Source organism: Mus caroli, chromosome 9 (assembly GCF_900094665.2).
Source record: "Mus caroli chromosome 9, CAROLI_EIJ_v1.1, whole genome shotgun sequence".
Classification (NCBI taxonomy): domain Eukaryota; kingdom Metazoa; phylum Chordata; class Mammalia; order Rodentia; family Muridae; genus Mus; species Mus caroli.
Window position 1 is genome coordinate 40,910,881 of NC_034578.1, and position 15,931 is coordinate 40,926,811.

The 15,931-nt window shown below is 49.9% G+C and overlaps 1 protein-coding gene across 2 annotated transcripts; it reads left to right on the forward strand.

Moving 5' to 3' along the window:
- Positions 1–9,506: 9,506 nt before the first annotated feature.
- Thy1 (Thy-1 cell surface antigen) lies at positions 9,507–14,602 on the forward strand. Of its 2 annotated transcripts, none has more exons than XM_021172977.2 (4): positions 9,507–9,612; positions 11,943–12,004; positions 12,604–12,942; positions 13,331–14,602. In XM_021172977.2, exons 2-4 carry the CDS (start codon positions 11,968–11,970, stop codon positions 13,441–13,443), a joined length of 489 nt encoding a protein of 162 aa, XP_021028636.1. In that variant the 5' UTR covers positions 9,507–9,612; positions 11,943–11,967; the 3' UTR covers positions 13,444–14,602. The 2 variants fall into 2 exon arrangements, with proteins under 2 accessions (XP_021028636.1, XP_029336939.1); XM_029481079.1 differs by lacking the exon at positions 9,507–9,612 and adding an exon at positions 9,619–9,988.
- The last annotated feature ends 1,329 nt before the right edge of the window (positions 14,603–15,931 follow it).

Below are 15,931 nucleotides of genomic sequence, written 5' to 3' on the forward strand. Positions count from 1 at the left end.
TCAAAGGCACAGTTGTTCACCGATTCCTCCTCCCCAGAAACCACTTCCTGCCTCCTACCTCAGCGCTGACAGAGAACAAGCATAAAGAACCACCAGGGCAGGACAGGATCTACGTGGGCATTCAGTCAGCCCCAGCCCCCATGCCTCCCCAGGGAACTCTTACTAAAGAATACACCTATACCCCCAGCCCAACCAAGGTGGAAGCAAGAGAAGGAAGAGTTCAAGGCTAGCCTGTGCTACAGAGTGACTCCCTGTCTCAAAAAACGAACAACAAAACATCTCCCCTACTGTGTCCCAGCCTCTCCCTAAACCTTCAGTGGCTCCCAGCTGCCAAGTCCAGACAGGACCCCATTTCTCCAGTCTCCATTACGCATTTGCTGCCATTCCACTTCGCTCTGTTTTGATCCTAGGCCTTTGCTCACGCTGCCACCTCTGTCTTAACCACCTCTTCTGCCTCCTGCTTATTTATTGCAGAGTAAGAACTGCTTCTGCTAGCAACCAAAGGCAAGAGTCCTGTGGGTGTAACTGGCTGGTTTTGTGTCAGCTTGACACAAGCTGGAGTTATCACAGAGAAAGGAGCCTCCCTTGAGGAAGTGCCTCCATGAGATCCAGCTGTGAGGCATTTTCTCAATTAGTGATCAAGGGTGGGAAGGCTCATAGTGGGTGGTGCCACCCCTGGGCTGGTAGTCTTGGGTTCTATAAGAAAGCAAGCTGAGCAAGCCTGGGGAAGCAAGCCAGAAAGTAACATCCCTCCATGGTCTCTGCATCAGCTCCTGCTTCCTGACCTGCTTGAGTTCCAGTCCTAACTTCCTTTGGTGATGAACAGCAATGTGGAAAGTGTAAGCTGAATAAACTCTTTCCTCCCCAACTTGCTTCTTGGTCATGATATTTATGCAGAAATAGAAACCCTGACTAAGACAGTGGGTCAGCAGAGTAGCCCTGGAGCAGCTGAGAAACTCATCTCTGCCCTCATCCAGTTGGCTGAGCGCATCACCAGCAGATATGTACACCGACTGGGTGATTGTGGACTGGTTCACTTCACGTCTGGCCATTATCAGGCAGGTGTGTCAAAGCACAGCATGGCAGCCAGGTGACACTTGCACACTGTGTTTAGGGAGACCATCAGCCAAAGCATGCATGGTCAAACCCATAGTCAATGTGAAGGGTGCACGGATCTGGAGCGTCATCCACATAGGGATCAGCTGTAGTCTGCCCCTGCTAATGTGTCACAAGCCTTCACAAGTACAGTAGACCTGTCCTTCACGAGCCACCCATAATACTGTCAGTCCAACAAGTCCATAGCATAGCCTCTAATATGCATCTAACCTCCAGTAGGGTGGGGTTCCTCCAGGACACTCCTTAGAGGGGGATCCTCTTGATTCAGAGGTCCATGAACTAAAACCGTAAGTAATCTACGCCCCCCATATGAAGCAAGGATGGGATCTGCTTGCCAGAGGGGGAGAAATAAGCACAGAGAATTGTCCAAGGCAGTTCTGAACTTGATCCAGGAACATGGAGTCAAAACCATGCTCCAGAGGCGGTATTGCAGCTAAAGAGATCCCCAGGTTTCTTAGCTCTTGGCCACACCCTCTGGCTCTTGGTCCTACCTCCTAAGCATCCCTTCCTTCTATTCCTTTTCTTCCCCTCTTCTTGTGTGGTATATGTGAGTTATGTACAGATACACTCCCCTGGGCACTCAGACACGTAGAGGCCAAAGGCTGGGTCCAGATGTCTTCCTCAATTACCCTCAACTTTATTGTTCTCAAAAACTTGTATTCATGTGTGTGCGTGTGTGGGCATCAGTTCTTCTGGAGCGGGGATTATGGGTGATTGTAAGCAGCCTGACATGGGTGTGAGGGACTAACTCTAATCTTTTTTAAGAGTAGCCAGGAGCTCTTAACTGATAAGCCACCTCCACCTTAGGTTTTGAGACAGAGTCTCTCACTGAACTTTGTGTTCATCATTTAGGCTAGACTGAGCTCCCAAGATCTACCTGTTTCTGTCTCCACCACCACCACCCACGCCTTCAGTGTCGGAGTCCTAGGCATATGCTGCTACACCCAACTTTTTAAGTAGGTGCTGTCAATCAAACTCAGGCCCTCCCTTTGCTCCCACTTTCATCTCCCAGACCCTTCCCTTCTTTTCCCGAGAAAAAGCTTCCTGTCCAAAGGAAGCTGGGATCCACTTTCACCCTGAACTTTTCCCAGTCCTTTGGCATCCAGCTTTCTGCAGCTTTGTCTAATATAATATTCTTTAAAACCTTATGGGCTTTCTGTGACTGCATCTTGAACCCATGTGTGCACTAAATGCCACACCCATGATTAATTTCAGAAAGACTCTACGTAGGCTGCTGAATCTTTAATATTCTTGGAAGCCCCTCTGTTGAACTCAAAGAGTCTGCAAAACACCATGAAATACTTCCTGGGGTCTTACCAAAGGCCCTGCAGCCACACTCTTGGTTTAATCTTTTCTTTAGGCCATTTTCTTACTTTGAGAATCCAGTCCCTCACAGACGGAGAGTGAGGGACAGTTTTATTTTCCAAAGCACAAACTGGGCAGGACCTACTTAGCGAGTCCCACCCCTCCCACTGCCACACCCTTTCAATAGTCACACAGCTAGAAGCATCCAAATGTCACTTTCAGCACTCTTTCTAGATTCCTTTAGAACTCACAACTTCATTAAAGCACAGCCTGACCACGTGGTGGTGATACACACCTTTAATCCAAGCACTCGGGATCCCCTGCAGAGGCAAATGGATCTTTTAGTTGGAGACCAGCCTGGTCTATAGAGTAAGACAGGACAGCCAGGGCCATATGGAGAGACCCTGTCTTAAAAAAAAAAACAAACAAAAAAAAAACAAAAAAAACGGAGGGAGGGGGGAGAAGGAAGAGGAGGGAGAAAAGGAGGAAGAGGAAGAAGAGGAGGGAAGTATAGTAGTTTGAATAAAAATGGCCTCCAGGGCTGGAGAGGTGGCTCAGCGGGAAAGAGCACTGACTGCTCTTCCAAAGGTCCTGAGTTCAATTCCCAGCAACCACTTAGTGGTTCACAACCATCCATGATGAGATCTGACACCCTCTTATGGTGTGTCTGAAGACAGCTACAGTGTACTTACATAAAATAATAAATAAACAATTCTTTAAAAAAAAAATGGCCTCCACAGGCCCATAGGGAGTGGCACTATTATGAGGTGCCTCGTTAGAGGAAGTGTGTCTCTGGGGATGGGCTTTTGGGGTTTCAGAAGCTCAAGCCAGGCCTGGTGGCTCTCTCTTCCTGCTGCCTGTAGATTCAGATGCAGAACTCTCAGCTCATTCTCCAGCACCGCATCTGCTTCCTGTTGCCATGCTCCCACCACGATGATAATGGACCAAATCTTAAAACCTCAAGCCAGCCCCAATTAAATGTTTTCCTTTATAAGAGTTGCCGTGGTCATGGTGTCTCTTCACAGCAATACTGTTTCGGTCATGAAAGACCTTAACCAAAAGCCATCTGAGGAAGAAAGGCTGTGGTGTGCTTTGTTTTCTCTCATAGTTCCATGTATCTGTTCACCTTCAAAAGCAGTGAGGGCAGGAACTCAAGCAGAGTAGGAACCTGCAGGCAGGAGCTGATGCAGAAGCCATGGAGGGGTGCTGCTTAAAGGCTTGAGCCCCATGGCTTTCTCAGTCTGCTTTCTTATGGAACCCAGGACCACTAGCCTAGGGGTGGCACCACCCATAATGGACTGGGCCCTTCCACATCAATCACTAATTAAGAAAATGTCCTATAGGCCTAACTACAGCCTGCTTTTATAGAGGCATTTCCTCAATTGAGTTTCTGTCTTCTCTGATGACTCTAGCTTGTGTCAAACTGGCTTAAAACTAGCCAGGGCAGCCAGCCTGAGCTGCACAGTTCAGAAAAAAGAAAAAAGCGTTTTTGAGGTGGGTCTTTGGCTCAAGGTGCTTGCCACAAAACTTGATGACCCGAGTTTAATCCCTGGGTGCCGCATGGTAGGAAAGAACCAACTTCTGCAAATTGTCCTCTGATCGCCACACATGGCCATGGCATGCAAAAGGACATACACGAACATAAACAATAAAGTATAAAGAAAAAAATTGTCTTAGCCTGTGTTCTATTGCTGTGAAGAGACATCATGACCAAATCAACTCTTACAACAGAAAACATTTCATTGGGGCTGGTTTGCCATTTCAGAGGTTTACTCCATTATCATCATGACAGGGAGCAAAGCAGCACACAGCCAGATATGGTGCTGGAGAAGGAGCTCGGAGTTCTGCATCTGGATCTACAGGCAGCAGGAAGAGAGAGACATCAGGCCTGACTTGGGCTTTTGAAACCTCAAAGCCCAGCCCCAGTGACACACTCCCTCCAACAAGGCCACACCTTCTAGTCCTTCTCAAGTAGTGCCACTCCAATGACCAAGCATTCAAATATATGAGTCTATAGGACCATTCCTATTCACATCACCATATACTTAAATTCAAGGGTTTTTGTTTGTTTGGTTGGTTGGTTGGTTGTTTGTTTGGTTGTTTGTTTGGTTGGTTGGTTGGTTTTGGTTTAGCAAAAAGGAAAAACTAGAAGAAAAGAGATGTGCTTATCTCACTGATTTGGAATATGAAGCCCAAGGTTGTAGACCCATCTGATCAGTATCTGGTAGGACCCTTCCTTCCAGCTGCTTCTGGGGAGTTTATAGAAGACTCACAAGGAAGGAAGATCACACGGAGTGGAAGCAAAAATGAGATGAGACTATTCCAGTCCTTCATTAACCCACTCATGAAGATGGAACCCTTGTGGCCAAATTACCTTCCACCTTTTAAGAGTCCCACCATATTCATACGGTTGTACTGGGGACCAAGCTTCTAGAGTGGATGTCTGGGGGGCTCACACACATCTGAACCACAGCAGGACGATCTCCTGTCCTCTAGATCACCACACCCAGTGTTTTTCCAACTGTGTAACCACTACATAGCACAAGCACTCTTGTTCCAGATGCCCTGTAATTTCCTTAGTAAGAAAGCTTGGGACCAATCAGGTAACTACAGAACAGGCAGGCTTTTTCCTTATGGGCCCCAGGAGAGAATGTTCCAGCAAATCAGAGACAAAATGCATGGCTCTCTAATAGTCATATGCAGGAATCTCTTGGCATCACCTCTGCATGACCTGTTGACTGAAGTAATCAGAAGCCCCTGGATAGCCGAGAAGGGGACACAAAGGGCTGTGGTGGCACACACTGTATGCTCGGCACTTGGGAGGTACAAACAGGACAGTCAGAATTCAAAGTCATCCTCAGCTGTATAGCAAGTTAGAGACAGAGAGATTCTCTCTCTCTCTCTCTCTCTCTCTCTCTCACACACACACACACACACACACCACACACACACACACACACACACACACACACACCAGGGTCTCCCTATGTCTAGTCTTCACTTCTTTTTGTTTGTTTGTTTGTTTGGCTGTGTTTTTTGTTTGTTTAGTTTTTTTTTTATTTATTTATTTATTTATTTATTTATTTATTTATTTATTTATTGTATATGAGTGTTCTATCTGCATGTACACCTGCATGCCAAAAGAGGCATCCGGTCCCATTACAGATGGTTGTGAGCCACCATGTGGTTGCTGGGTCTTGAACTCAGGACCTCTGGTAGAGCAGTCAGTGCTCTGAACCACTGAACCGTCATCCCTCCAGCCCCCAGACTTCATTTCTTAGTGAAGAAATATATAATAATTTGCATCTATGTTTTAGAATCAACATGGGCTGACCTGGGGTATACTATTTGTTGTTTGTTTTGAGAAATTCATTCATTCATTCATTCATTGTTGGTTTTGGGGGATAAGGTCTCATATATACCAGGCTGGCCTCAAGCTCTCTATGTAGACAAGCATTGCCTTGAACTCCTGACCCTCCTGCCTCCAATTCCTGGGTTCTGGGATTTCAGACATGTAGCACCATACCTGGTTTAGCCCCTGGAATTCATTCATACTGGGTAAACATTCTACCCACTGGGCTACATCCCCAGCCTCCCTTCTATTGTATATTGAATCACAATTACACATACTTTTATGGTCATGTATACCCAAAATGTCACCTGGGAGCTGTCTGAGCTAGGCAATCCCAAATGGTGACTCACAATCAGTTCTGAGCTAAACAATCCCAAATGGTGACTCACAGTCAGTTCTCCACATATGTAGCTCAGACTTCTTCACACAGACACTAATTTCCAAGAAAGCAACTGCCAACACAAAAACAGTGCTTAGGCATGTGTTTGCATCACACCAAGTGTGTCGCCTGGCCTCACCTAGAACTGGTATAGATGCTGAAGGCTTAATTCTTTGGGGGCTACAAATGTGGCAACCTACCACCCATGAGCAACTCTGGTTCATCTTTAAAGACACAGAACACACCTGTTGCGACCACTTCAGGAAGAAGAAAAGGAATGGATGATTCTGCCAACACTCTAATAGCATTTATGAAATGTGGTGGTCCGAATGAAAATGGCTCTCCCCCCCCCCACACACAGACGCATTAGGAATTACATTATTGGAGGCATGGCCTTGTTGGAGTAGGTGTGGCCTTGTTGGAGGACGTTGGAGGTGTGATCTTTGACGTTTCAGAAGCTCAAGCCAGGCCCAGTAGCTTGCTGCCTGTAGATCCAGATGTAGACTGTCAGCTAACTCTCCAGCACCATGTCTGCCTGTGTGCCACCATGCTTCCTGCCATGATAAAGGCCTAGACCTCTGAACTATATGCCAGGCCCAATTAAATGTTTTCCTTTCTAAGAGTTGTTGTTGTCATGGTGTCTCAGAACAACAATAAACCCCTAACTAATAGAAAAATCCTACATGGTTATATTTATATGACTATAAAGGGTGACTGCCCTCTGGGTTGTTCTAAAGAAAAGTATTTTTGCTGTTGTTTTAATCTTGAGTTTGCTACCCATGTGTCCCAAGCTAGAGCTACTGGAGACAAAGGAGAGGGACCCACCTGGGACCAACAAGAGGCCATCTTACCTTGATTCAATTCTTTCCAGCTTTCAGCTTCCGACTTGTCCATTCGGAAATGAGAGACTTTTAGTCTCCTCTGTCTCCATCCATCATCCCTTTCCGAATCCTGGGTTGTCTTCTTTGAGCCTTTGATTCTAACCGACTGGAGAGGTTGCTCAAGCAGTTACAAAGTTGCAAGCTCTCAACAGGCCAGGCTCCCCTCCCCTTCCTGAGGCAGAATGCCTGGGGACCCAGAAAGTAGGCCAGGGCCTGGAAACCTTGGCAAAATAGCACAGCTAGGCCTGGTATGGGCGTGCAGAGCAGCATTCAGGGCCTCAGGCTGCCTGAGCCCTGACATATCTAACAGCCCTCTGAGTAGTCTAAGCCTGCCCCAAAATAAAAGAACCAACCAGCTCCCAGGCTGTGGGAGGAGAAAGTATCAAACTGAAGCAATAGTTCTCCGATAAAGATCCCTGAACCTGATTCAAAAGCCACTAAGCAGGAAGGAACACACAGCAGTTCAGGGACAGGAGACTACAGCATACATGGAGTGAGAAAGACAAGAGGCTGAGTGAATGAGAAAGAATGGGGTTCTGAGGGAGCAGCTGAGGCCAGGGCACCTGGGGACCTTAGAAATTCCCCTATGCATGTCTAAGAACCCACCCAGTAAAGCTGTGAAGGGGAGTCATCTGTGAAGGGGGTGGTCTTTAGGGCCCCTGTTCCTTAGAACCCAAGCCCTGGGGAACTTTGCATAAAGTGGCTTACCAGAAAAAATAGCCCCCACTCCTGTTAGAATGTCCCATTATCTCCAGCACTGTGGAAGCACCTAGCTCTCCAAGGGAGGGGACTGAAATTGCATCTGCAGGCCCAGGGATGGCTTCCAACAGTGCCATTTACTGTATTGAAAGCTTCAGTGACCGTGCCAGGGCCAACTTCTATGAAGAAACAGGAGACCGGGCAGGCAGATGGCTGAGAGGCAGAGCCAGGCCACAAGACTTCCCCACCCAGAATTCAGAGACCGGGAACCAATCTAGCCTTTAAAAAACATAAATACAGGAGCCAGCAAGGTGGCTCAGTGGGTAAAGGTGCCTACCAACAAGCCTGACAGCCTGAGTTCAGTCCCCACGAACTACATGGTAGGAGAGAACCAACCAACTCTAGAAATCTGTTCTGCAAACACGTGCACTCACACACACACATGCATGCACACACACACATGCATACACACACACACATGCATACACACACACAAATAGTATAAACAATTTTTAATTTCATTTAAAAATAATTTGTAAACAAAATCATTAGCACAGGTTTTAGAAAGAGCCTCTTGGTGACATCAAGCTGATGGTGTTGATGGGGTCTCATTCCTGAGGACCCAAAACTGGGTCTCAGCCTTTCCCCATTCTGAGAGTTCTCTCTTTTCTCTGCCACTAGCTGAAGAGTGGAGTGGCTCAGCACTGGGCTCTTGAGTTCCAAAGTCCTACAACTGGTCAGCCTGACTACTAGCCGGCCATGAAGAAACAAGGAGTGGATGGGCTGAGTCTGTTGGGATGGGAGTGGTGTTAGTAAGTGACCATGGATATAATGTCCCCAGCAATGCTGGCTAGAAGGCATGCCTCCTTTCCTTGTCTGGAGACCAAACAGGATCATCTTGTACTCACAGAAGGGAGAACATTCTAGCTGGTTGGGCCAAAAACGTGCAAGTTCACCTGGAGGTGGTGGTGCATGCTTTTAACTCCAGTCCTCAGGAGGCAGGGGCAGGTGGATCTCTGTGAGTTCAAGACCAGCCTGCTCTATGGAGAGAGTTTTGGGACAGCCAGAGTTTCACAGAAAAATCCTGGTGGAAAATCTGAAAGAAAGAGAGGAAAGAAGGAAGGAAGGAAGGAAGGAAGGAAGGAAGGAAGGAAGGAAGGAAGGAAGGAAGGAAGGAAGGAAGGAAGGAAAATAGGTGCGACTTCAAGATCCGGAGTTACAAGCAGAATGCACTGTTTCCCTACAGGGCTAAGTGTTTTGAGTAACTGAAGGTGGGCATGATGCCTGGGAAGCAGAGACAAGCCAGGCAGATGCACCCCTTGCCTTGCTTCCGAAGGGCTGCAGTAGCATGGAAAACATGGAAAACAACCAATCCATTCCCTTTGCTGATATAACAGGTTCCAAAGCCAAAACCTGTCACTGGAGGCTCAAGAGCAGATCTCCAGCCAAGAGGCAAAGAAAAGGGGGAAGCTGGAGGGCCTCCCTCTGGTTATCCAGGCTTCTGAAGGTTCTAGCAAAGAAAGGGTTACAACCTTAAAAGGAGAGCGTCCCGGGGTATGGGTAGAAGGCTGCCCCACCCCCGACCCCCAGGGTCCCTAACCGGCTTTTCCCTGGGTGAGTCATCCCAATTACAGGACTGAGAGTGCCTCTTTAGTAGCAGCAAGCCACTTCGGACACCCAAATGGAACACCTCCAGTCAGCCCTCGCCGACCACCCCACCCCCTCCATCCTTTTCCCTCAGCCTCCGATTGGCTGAATCTAGAGTCCCTCCCTGCTCCCCCCTTTCTCCCCACCCCTGGTGAAAACTGCGGGCTTCGCGCTGGGTGCAGCAACTGGAGGCGTTGGCGCACCAGGAGGAGGCTGCAGCTAGGGGAGTCCAGGTGAGAGCAGGCCGGCGGGAGGGACCCGCACATGCAAGGACAGCCGCAGGGCGAGGATGCAAGCCTTCCCCAGCTACAGCTTTGGGAAAGGATACTAGGGCGCTCCCATATGGGGGCGCGGGAACTGGGGAAAGAAGGTGCTCCCAGGACGAGGTGGGAGAGGAAGGCAGTGCGGGGTCAAGGGCTTTCCCCCTGCTAACGGACGCTTTCGACGAGTGGGTGCCGGGGAGAACCGTGAGGAAGGACACCAAGGACAGCCTTTGGTCCCCAAGCTCAGATCGCTTTAGTGGTGCGAATAGAGGGAGGAGGTGGGTTGCAAACTGGAGGGAGTCCCCGCCGGGTGACCTCGTGGCTGGCTGGGTGCGGGGCACCGCAGGTAAGAAAACCGCAATGTTGCGGGAGGGGACTGGGTGGCAGGCGCGGGGGAGGGGAAAGCTAGAAAGGATGCGAGGGAGCGGAGGGGGGAGCGGGGAGGGGAGCGGAGAATCTCAACTGGTAGAGGAAGATTAAAATGAGGAAATAGCATCAGGGTGGGGTTAGCCAAGCCGGGCCTCAGAGAAAGGGCGCAAAGTTTGTCTCGGTGTGGGCTTAGGTGGGCTGGGTATGAGATTGGGGCGCCGAAAACAAACTGCTGCGCCTCTGCCAGATCACGCTACCCCTCTATCCAGTTCTGCCAGGCTTCTCCAGCCCCAGCCCCAATTCTTTTCTCTAGTGTTCCCCCATCCCTCCCCTGAATCTCAAGCCCACACTTCCTCCTCCATTAACCCACTGTTATCAAATCCAAGTCCTTTGCCACCCAACAACCCTCAGGAGGCGGAAGCAGACCGGTGGAGTTGAGATCAACTTGGGCTACATCACGAGTTCCAAGCTCACCGAGGCTTCTTAAGGAGACCTTGTCTCTAAAATTAATTGATTAATTAGTTAATTAATTAATTAATTCTCTGCCACAGAACCTTGGGATCTGGCTCCTGGCCGCAGCTCCCTCCACCCCAGGCTGACATTCACCGCCATAGCCCATCCGGGAGCCCTAGTCTATTTCCCCATGGATCTTGAACTGCAGAGAGAATGGCAGAGTGGCCCACCCTGTGCAAAGGATGTTCCTAGCCTAGGTGGAGCTCGAGAACTCGCAGACTGTGCCTCTCTTGGGCAAGGACAGGCTAGACAGCCTGCCAGTGTGTTGAGCTGTGGCACTGCGGGGAAGGCAGAGAACCTGTGCAGGGCAGCTATGAACACAGGACCAGAAAATTGCAACCCTAGGAACGCTCAAAAGCTGGCCATTTGCAAGCATTTCTGGCCTCCATGCTTCTCACTCATGTCCCATGTCCTATACAGGCCTCTGTGGCACCTCACTTGCCTGATCTCATCCCTAGCCGGTAAGCTTTCTGTATCACTTATCACTGGGGGCATAATGCTGGATACCTACCATTTTCTTAGACCCTATCACAATCCTATTTGAGTATAAGGGTCGGAGAACCTCATTTATCCAGTAAATGCCTTTTACTCTGCTCTCAGGGAGCTGAGGCAGGACATCCTGAGATACACTGGGAGAGGAGATACAGTTTCGATAAAAGAATAGGTCAGGTGGAGGTACATGTCTATAACGCCACCACTCAGGAAATGGTGGCAGCTTAGTGAGTTTGAGGCCAGCCCAAGAAACACAGTGAAAGTCTGTCAGTAAATAAGTAAGCAAGTATTTGAGTATCTACTATATGCTAGGGCTGACCTGGACATTAGGGGTCATATTCTGAACAAGAGGGAGGTGTTTGGGGTTTTTTGTTTGTTTAATGGATCTGAAAGTTTTCATTTGGAAGACTGATTGAGTTCTAGAGACTGGCTACACAGCGCTATGACTGAGCTTAACACCCCTAAAGCATACAGTCAGACCAATTAGACAATAAAAGGTATGTATAGCTTACCAAATTAAAAATTTGTATTTTCAAGAGAGTGTCTGTCTGTGTAGCCCTGGCTGTTCTTGAACTCACTCTGTAGACCAGGTTGGCCTGGAAATCCATCTACCTCTGCCTTGGCCTCTTGAGTACTGGGATCAAAGATGTGAGCTCTGTAGGTCTTAAGTTCCAGAAGAAAGTAATGAAGTCACCCAGCAGGGAGGTGCTCAGGGACAGCACACACACACACCCAGGACATGGGCTCCCACTTCCTTGGCTTTCTCGGAGTGGCAAAGGACCTTAGGCAGTGCCACTCCCCAAGAGAAGGGGATAAAGAGAGGGGCTGAGGTGTTCGTCATGTGCTCTGTGGATCTCAAGCCCTCAAGGTAAATGGGGACCCACCTGTCCTACCAGCTGGCTGACCCATAGCTTTCCCCACCACAGAATCCAAGTCGGAACTCTTGGCACCATGAACCCAGCCATCAGCATCGCTCTCCTGCTCTCAGGTACTGGGCAAGGGTCAGGGCTGGCATTCTAAGGCATCTGGCTTCCTCCCATTCCAGGAAGTAGCCTCTTTGACATAGTCTCAGAGGCACAGGTGGTTGGGGGATATGGGGATGGGGGGTGGGGAGGAGCCTCTACCTCACCAGTGGTGGTCTTTGACATATTGGAAACTCCATAGTGGATCTAGGAACTCCTCTTGCTGGGTGGTGGTGGTTGTGGTTCACTCCTTTAATCCCAGCACTCAGGAGGCAGAGCCAGGTAGATCTGTTAGTCTGAGGCCAGCCTGGTCTACAGAGCAAATTCCAGGACAGCCAGAGCTATTCTCAAGATAGAGAATCCCTTTCTTGAAAAAACCATTAAAAAAAAAAAAAAAAAAAAAAAGCAACATACTCCTCTTGGTCTCCTTCTTGAAACACATTGTTGGGACCCAGAACTTCAGTAGATTGATGGAAGTTGGAGTCTGCAGGTGGTGGAACATCCCACCAATACCTCAGGGGCGAGTGCAAACCCCACATCCTCCCAGCTCAAGTGTACTTTTCCTGCAGGTGGGAGGCCCCGGGTCTGTGTCTCCCCAAATTCAGAGAAGGCACTGCTGTGCCAGTCTTGCAGGTGTCCCGAGGGCAGAAGGTGACCAGCCTGACAGCCTGCCTGGTGAACCAGAACCTTCGCCTGGACTGCCGTCATGAAAATAACACCAAGGATAACTCCATCCAGCATGAGTTCAGCCTGACCCGAGAGAAGAGGAAGCACGTGCTCTCAGGCACCCTCGGGATACCCGAGCACACGTACCGCTCCCGCGTCACCCTCTCCAACCAGCCCTATATCAAGGTCCTTACCCTAGCCAACTTCACCACCAAGGATGAGGGCGACTACTTTTGTGAGCTTCGAGTCTCGGGCGCGAATCCCATAAGCTCCAATAAAAGTATCAGTGTGTATAGAGGTGAGACTGGTTCCCAGAAAGATAAAATGTCCAGGTTAGCCAGGCTGGGGTAGCCAATGAGCCTACAAAAAAAACCAAACCTACAAAAAGGGCACCTCCATTACCCTTCCCCTAACAGCTGGTCTCCTGGGAAACCGCTGCTGTCTATGTGAGTGGGGCAAGATTAGGGGCCAGAAAGGGGGGAGCTTGTAGTAAAAGCACAGTTGAGGAAACTAAATGGGAAAGGCAGAACAGTGGTGATTCTTGTGGTGTGGAGGTTCTGTTACAGCATCCGGTGGAGCCGCTAAGATGAGAAAGCACCAGCTAGCTGCCTTGAACAGCTGACACCTGCCTTTGCCCACCTGAGTCCTGATCTCCCCTCCTCCCCGCACCCCTTCTCTATCCACAGACAAGCTGGTCAAGTGTGGCGGCATAAGCCTGCTGGTTCAGAACACTTCCTGGATGCTGATGCTGCTGCTTTCCCTCTCCCTCCTTCAAGCCCTGGACTTCATTTCTCTGTGACTGGTTGGGCCCAAGGAGAAACAGGAGCCCTCGAGGTCCTTCCGCTGCAGAGGTCTTGCTTCTCCCGGTCAGCTGATTCCCTCCCCAAGTCCTTCAAATATCTCAGAACATGGGGAGAAACGGAGACCTTGCCCCTCCTAAGGAACCCCAGTGCTGCATGCCATCATCCCCCCACCCTCGCCCCCATCCCCTACCCCCACCACTTCACCCTCCATGCATACCATTAGCTGTCATTTTGTACTCTGTATTTATTCCAGGGCTGCTTCTGATTATTTAGTTTGTTCTTCCCTGGAGACCTGTTAGAACATAAGGGCGTATGGTGGGTAGGGGAGGCAGGATATCAGTCCCTGGGGCAAGTTCCTCCCTGCCAACCAAGCCAGATGCCTGAAAGAGATATGGATGAGGGAAGTTGGACTGTTGTCTGTACCTGGTACAGTCATACTCTGTTGAAAGAATCATCCAGTGGGTGGGGTGGGGGCGGAGGGAGGCTCAAGCTAGGAGAGCTCTGCTGAGCCTTTGTGGACCGTCCAATGAGAATGAGGGCTTAGATTCTACCAGGTCATTCTCAGCCACCACACACAAGCCCCCTGCCATCACTGAAGAAGCCCCCCTAGGGCTTTTGGGCCAGGGCACACTCAGTAAAGATGCAGGTTCAGTCAGGGAATGTTGGGGAAAGGGGTAGGAGGTGGGGGAGGGATCACCCCCTCCTCTAAAACATGAGCCTGCTGTCTCCAAAGGCCACTGCCTGTAGTGAAGGTGGCAGAAGAAGACAAGTCCCCTCCCAAGGAGCCAGAACTCTGACTCCAGGATCTAAGTCCGTGCAGGAAGGGGATCCTAGAGCCATCCGGTTGGACCCAGCTTACCAAGGGAGAGCCTTTATTCTTCTTTCCCTTGCCCCTCTGTGCCAGCCCCTCTTGCTGTCCCTGATCCCCCAGACAGCGAGAGTCTTGCAACCTGCCTCTTCCAAGACCTCCTAATCTCAGGGGCAGGTGGTGGAGTGAGATCCGGTGTGCACACTTTTTGGAAGATAGCTTTTCCAAGTATCCTCTTCCCCGCTGGCAGCTCTGCCTGTCCCATCACCATGTATAATACCACCGCTGCTTACGGCATCTCACCGAGGAAAGAAAACTGCACAATAAAACCAAGCCTCTGGAGTGTGTCCTGGTGTCTGTCTCTTCTGTGTCCTGGTGTCTGTCTCTTCTGTGCTCTTCCAAGGTCAGAAACAAAAACCACACGCTTCAACCTGGATAGCTTGGCTGAGCACTTCTGTGTGCAGAAGGTCCAACCAGACTCTGGGGTACCCCGGCCCTCCCTACTCCCTTGCCTCCTGTCTCCCGCTTTTTATAGCTCCCTATGCTGGGCTTCTCTGGAGAGTGACTCTGATGTGAAATCTTTGCCCAAATCAATGTGCATTCTCTCTGCTGAGTCATCTGGCAACAGCAGTTGAGTTCGCCCGCCAACACATGGGCCCAGCCATGTAGCCAAACCCTGGTTCTGGAAGTGTCAGGGGCTTTGTGCAGAAGTATGTACCTTGCCTTTTCTTCACAGTCCTAGCTCTGCAGAAATGCAGCCTGAAGGCCTGTCTGCTGAGAGGACACGCCTTGGAGCCCTGAAGCAGGCACAGTGGGAGGAGGAACGGAGGATGGCAGGCATCAGGCCCTCAGTCCAAAAGCAACCACCTGAGAATGGGCTGGAGTACAAAACATGGGGTCCCATCCCTGGATCCCTCCTCAAAGAGTAATGAGTAAAATATGAACAGGTACCCCAGGCCATTCTGGGTTTGGGTTGTAATGGGATCCATTTGCAGAGAACTATTGAGACAGCCCAGCCATACTGTGACAGGCAATGCAGGGGAGGAGGTTGAATCACTTGGTATTTAGCATGAATAGAATAATTCCCTGAACATTTTTCTTAAACATCCATATCTAAATTACCACCACTCGCTCCCAGTCTTCCTGCCTTTGCGCCGGCCTCCTGCCTGGCCATGCCTGAAGAAGGCTGGAGAAGCCACCCACCTCAGGCCACGACACTGCCAGCCACTTGGCAGGGGCAGCCAAGCCTGAGCTGTTCCAGAAAGGGACACTCTCAAGACCCAGGCCCCCTGATCAGCACTGATTTGGAGCTACAAGTGTCATGCCAGAAAAGTCTCTAAGAAAACCTTTTCAGGGAAAAGGGGGGTGACTCAACACCGGGCAAGTTTAGGAAGCCCCACCCTTCGAGTGATGGGAGAGCAGATAGGAAGCCTCAGAAGAGAGATCAGTGTGAGACACTGGCACCCAGGTAACATTCCTCATGTGGTCTCTGTCACACTGGGTGCTCTTCCCTGGACATCTCCGTGGCCACACTCTCAGTTGTTAGGGAGCTGCGGTTGCTCTCTGAGGCTATCTCAAAGTTGCAGATTCTGAGGCCTAGAGTGAATACAGTCAGCCTAGGAAGCCACAGAGGACCATGGACCAGGAGGGCAGAAGAGGAGAAGGGAGGAAAAACC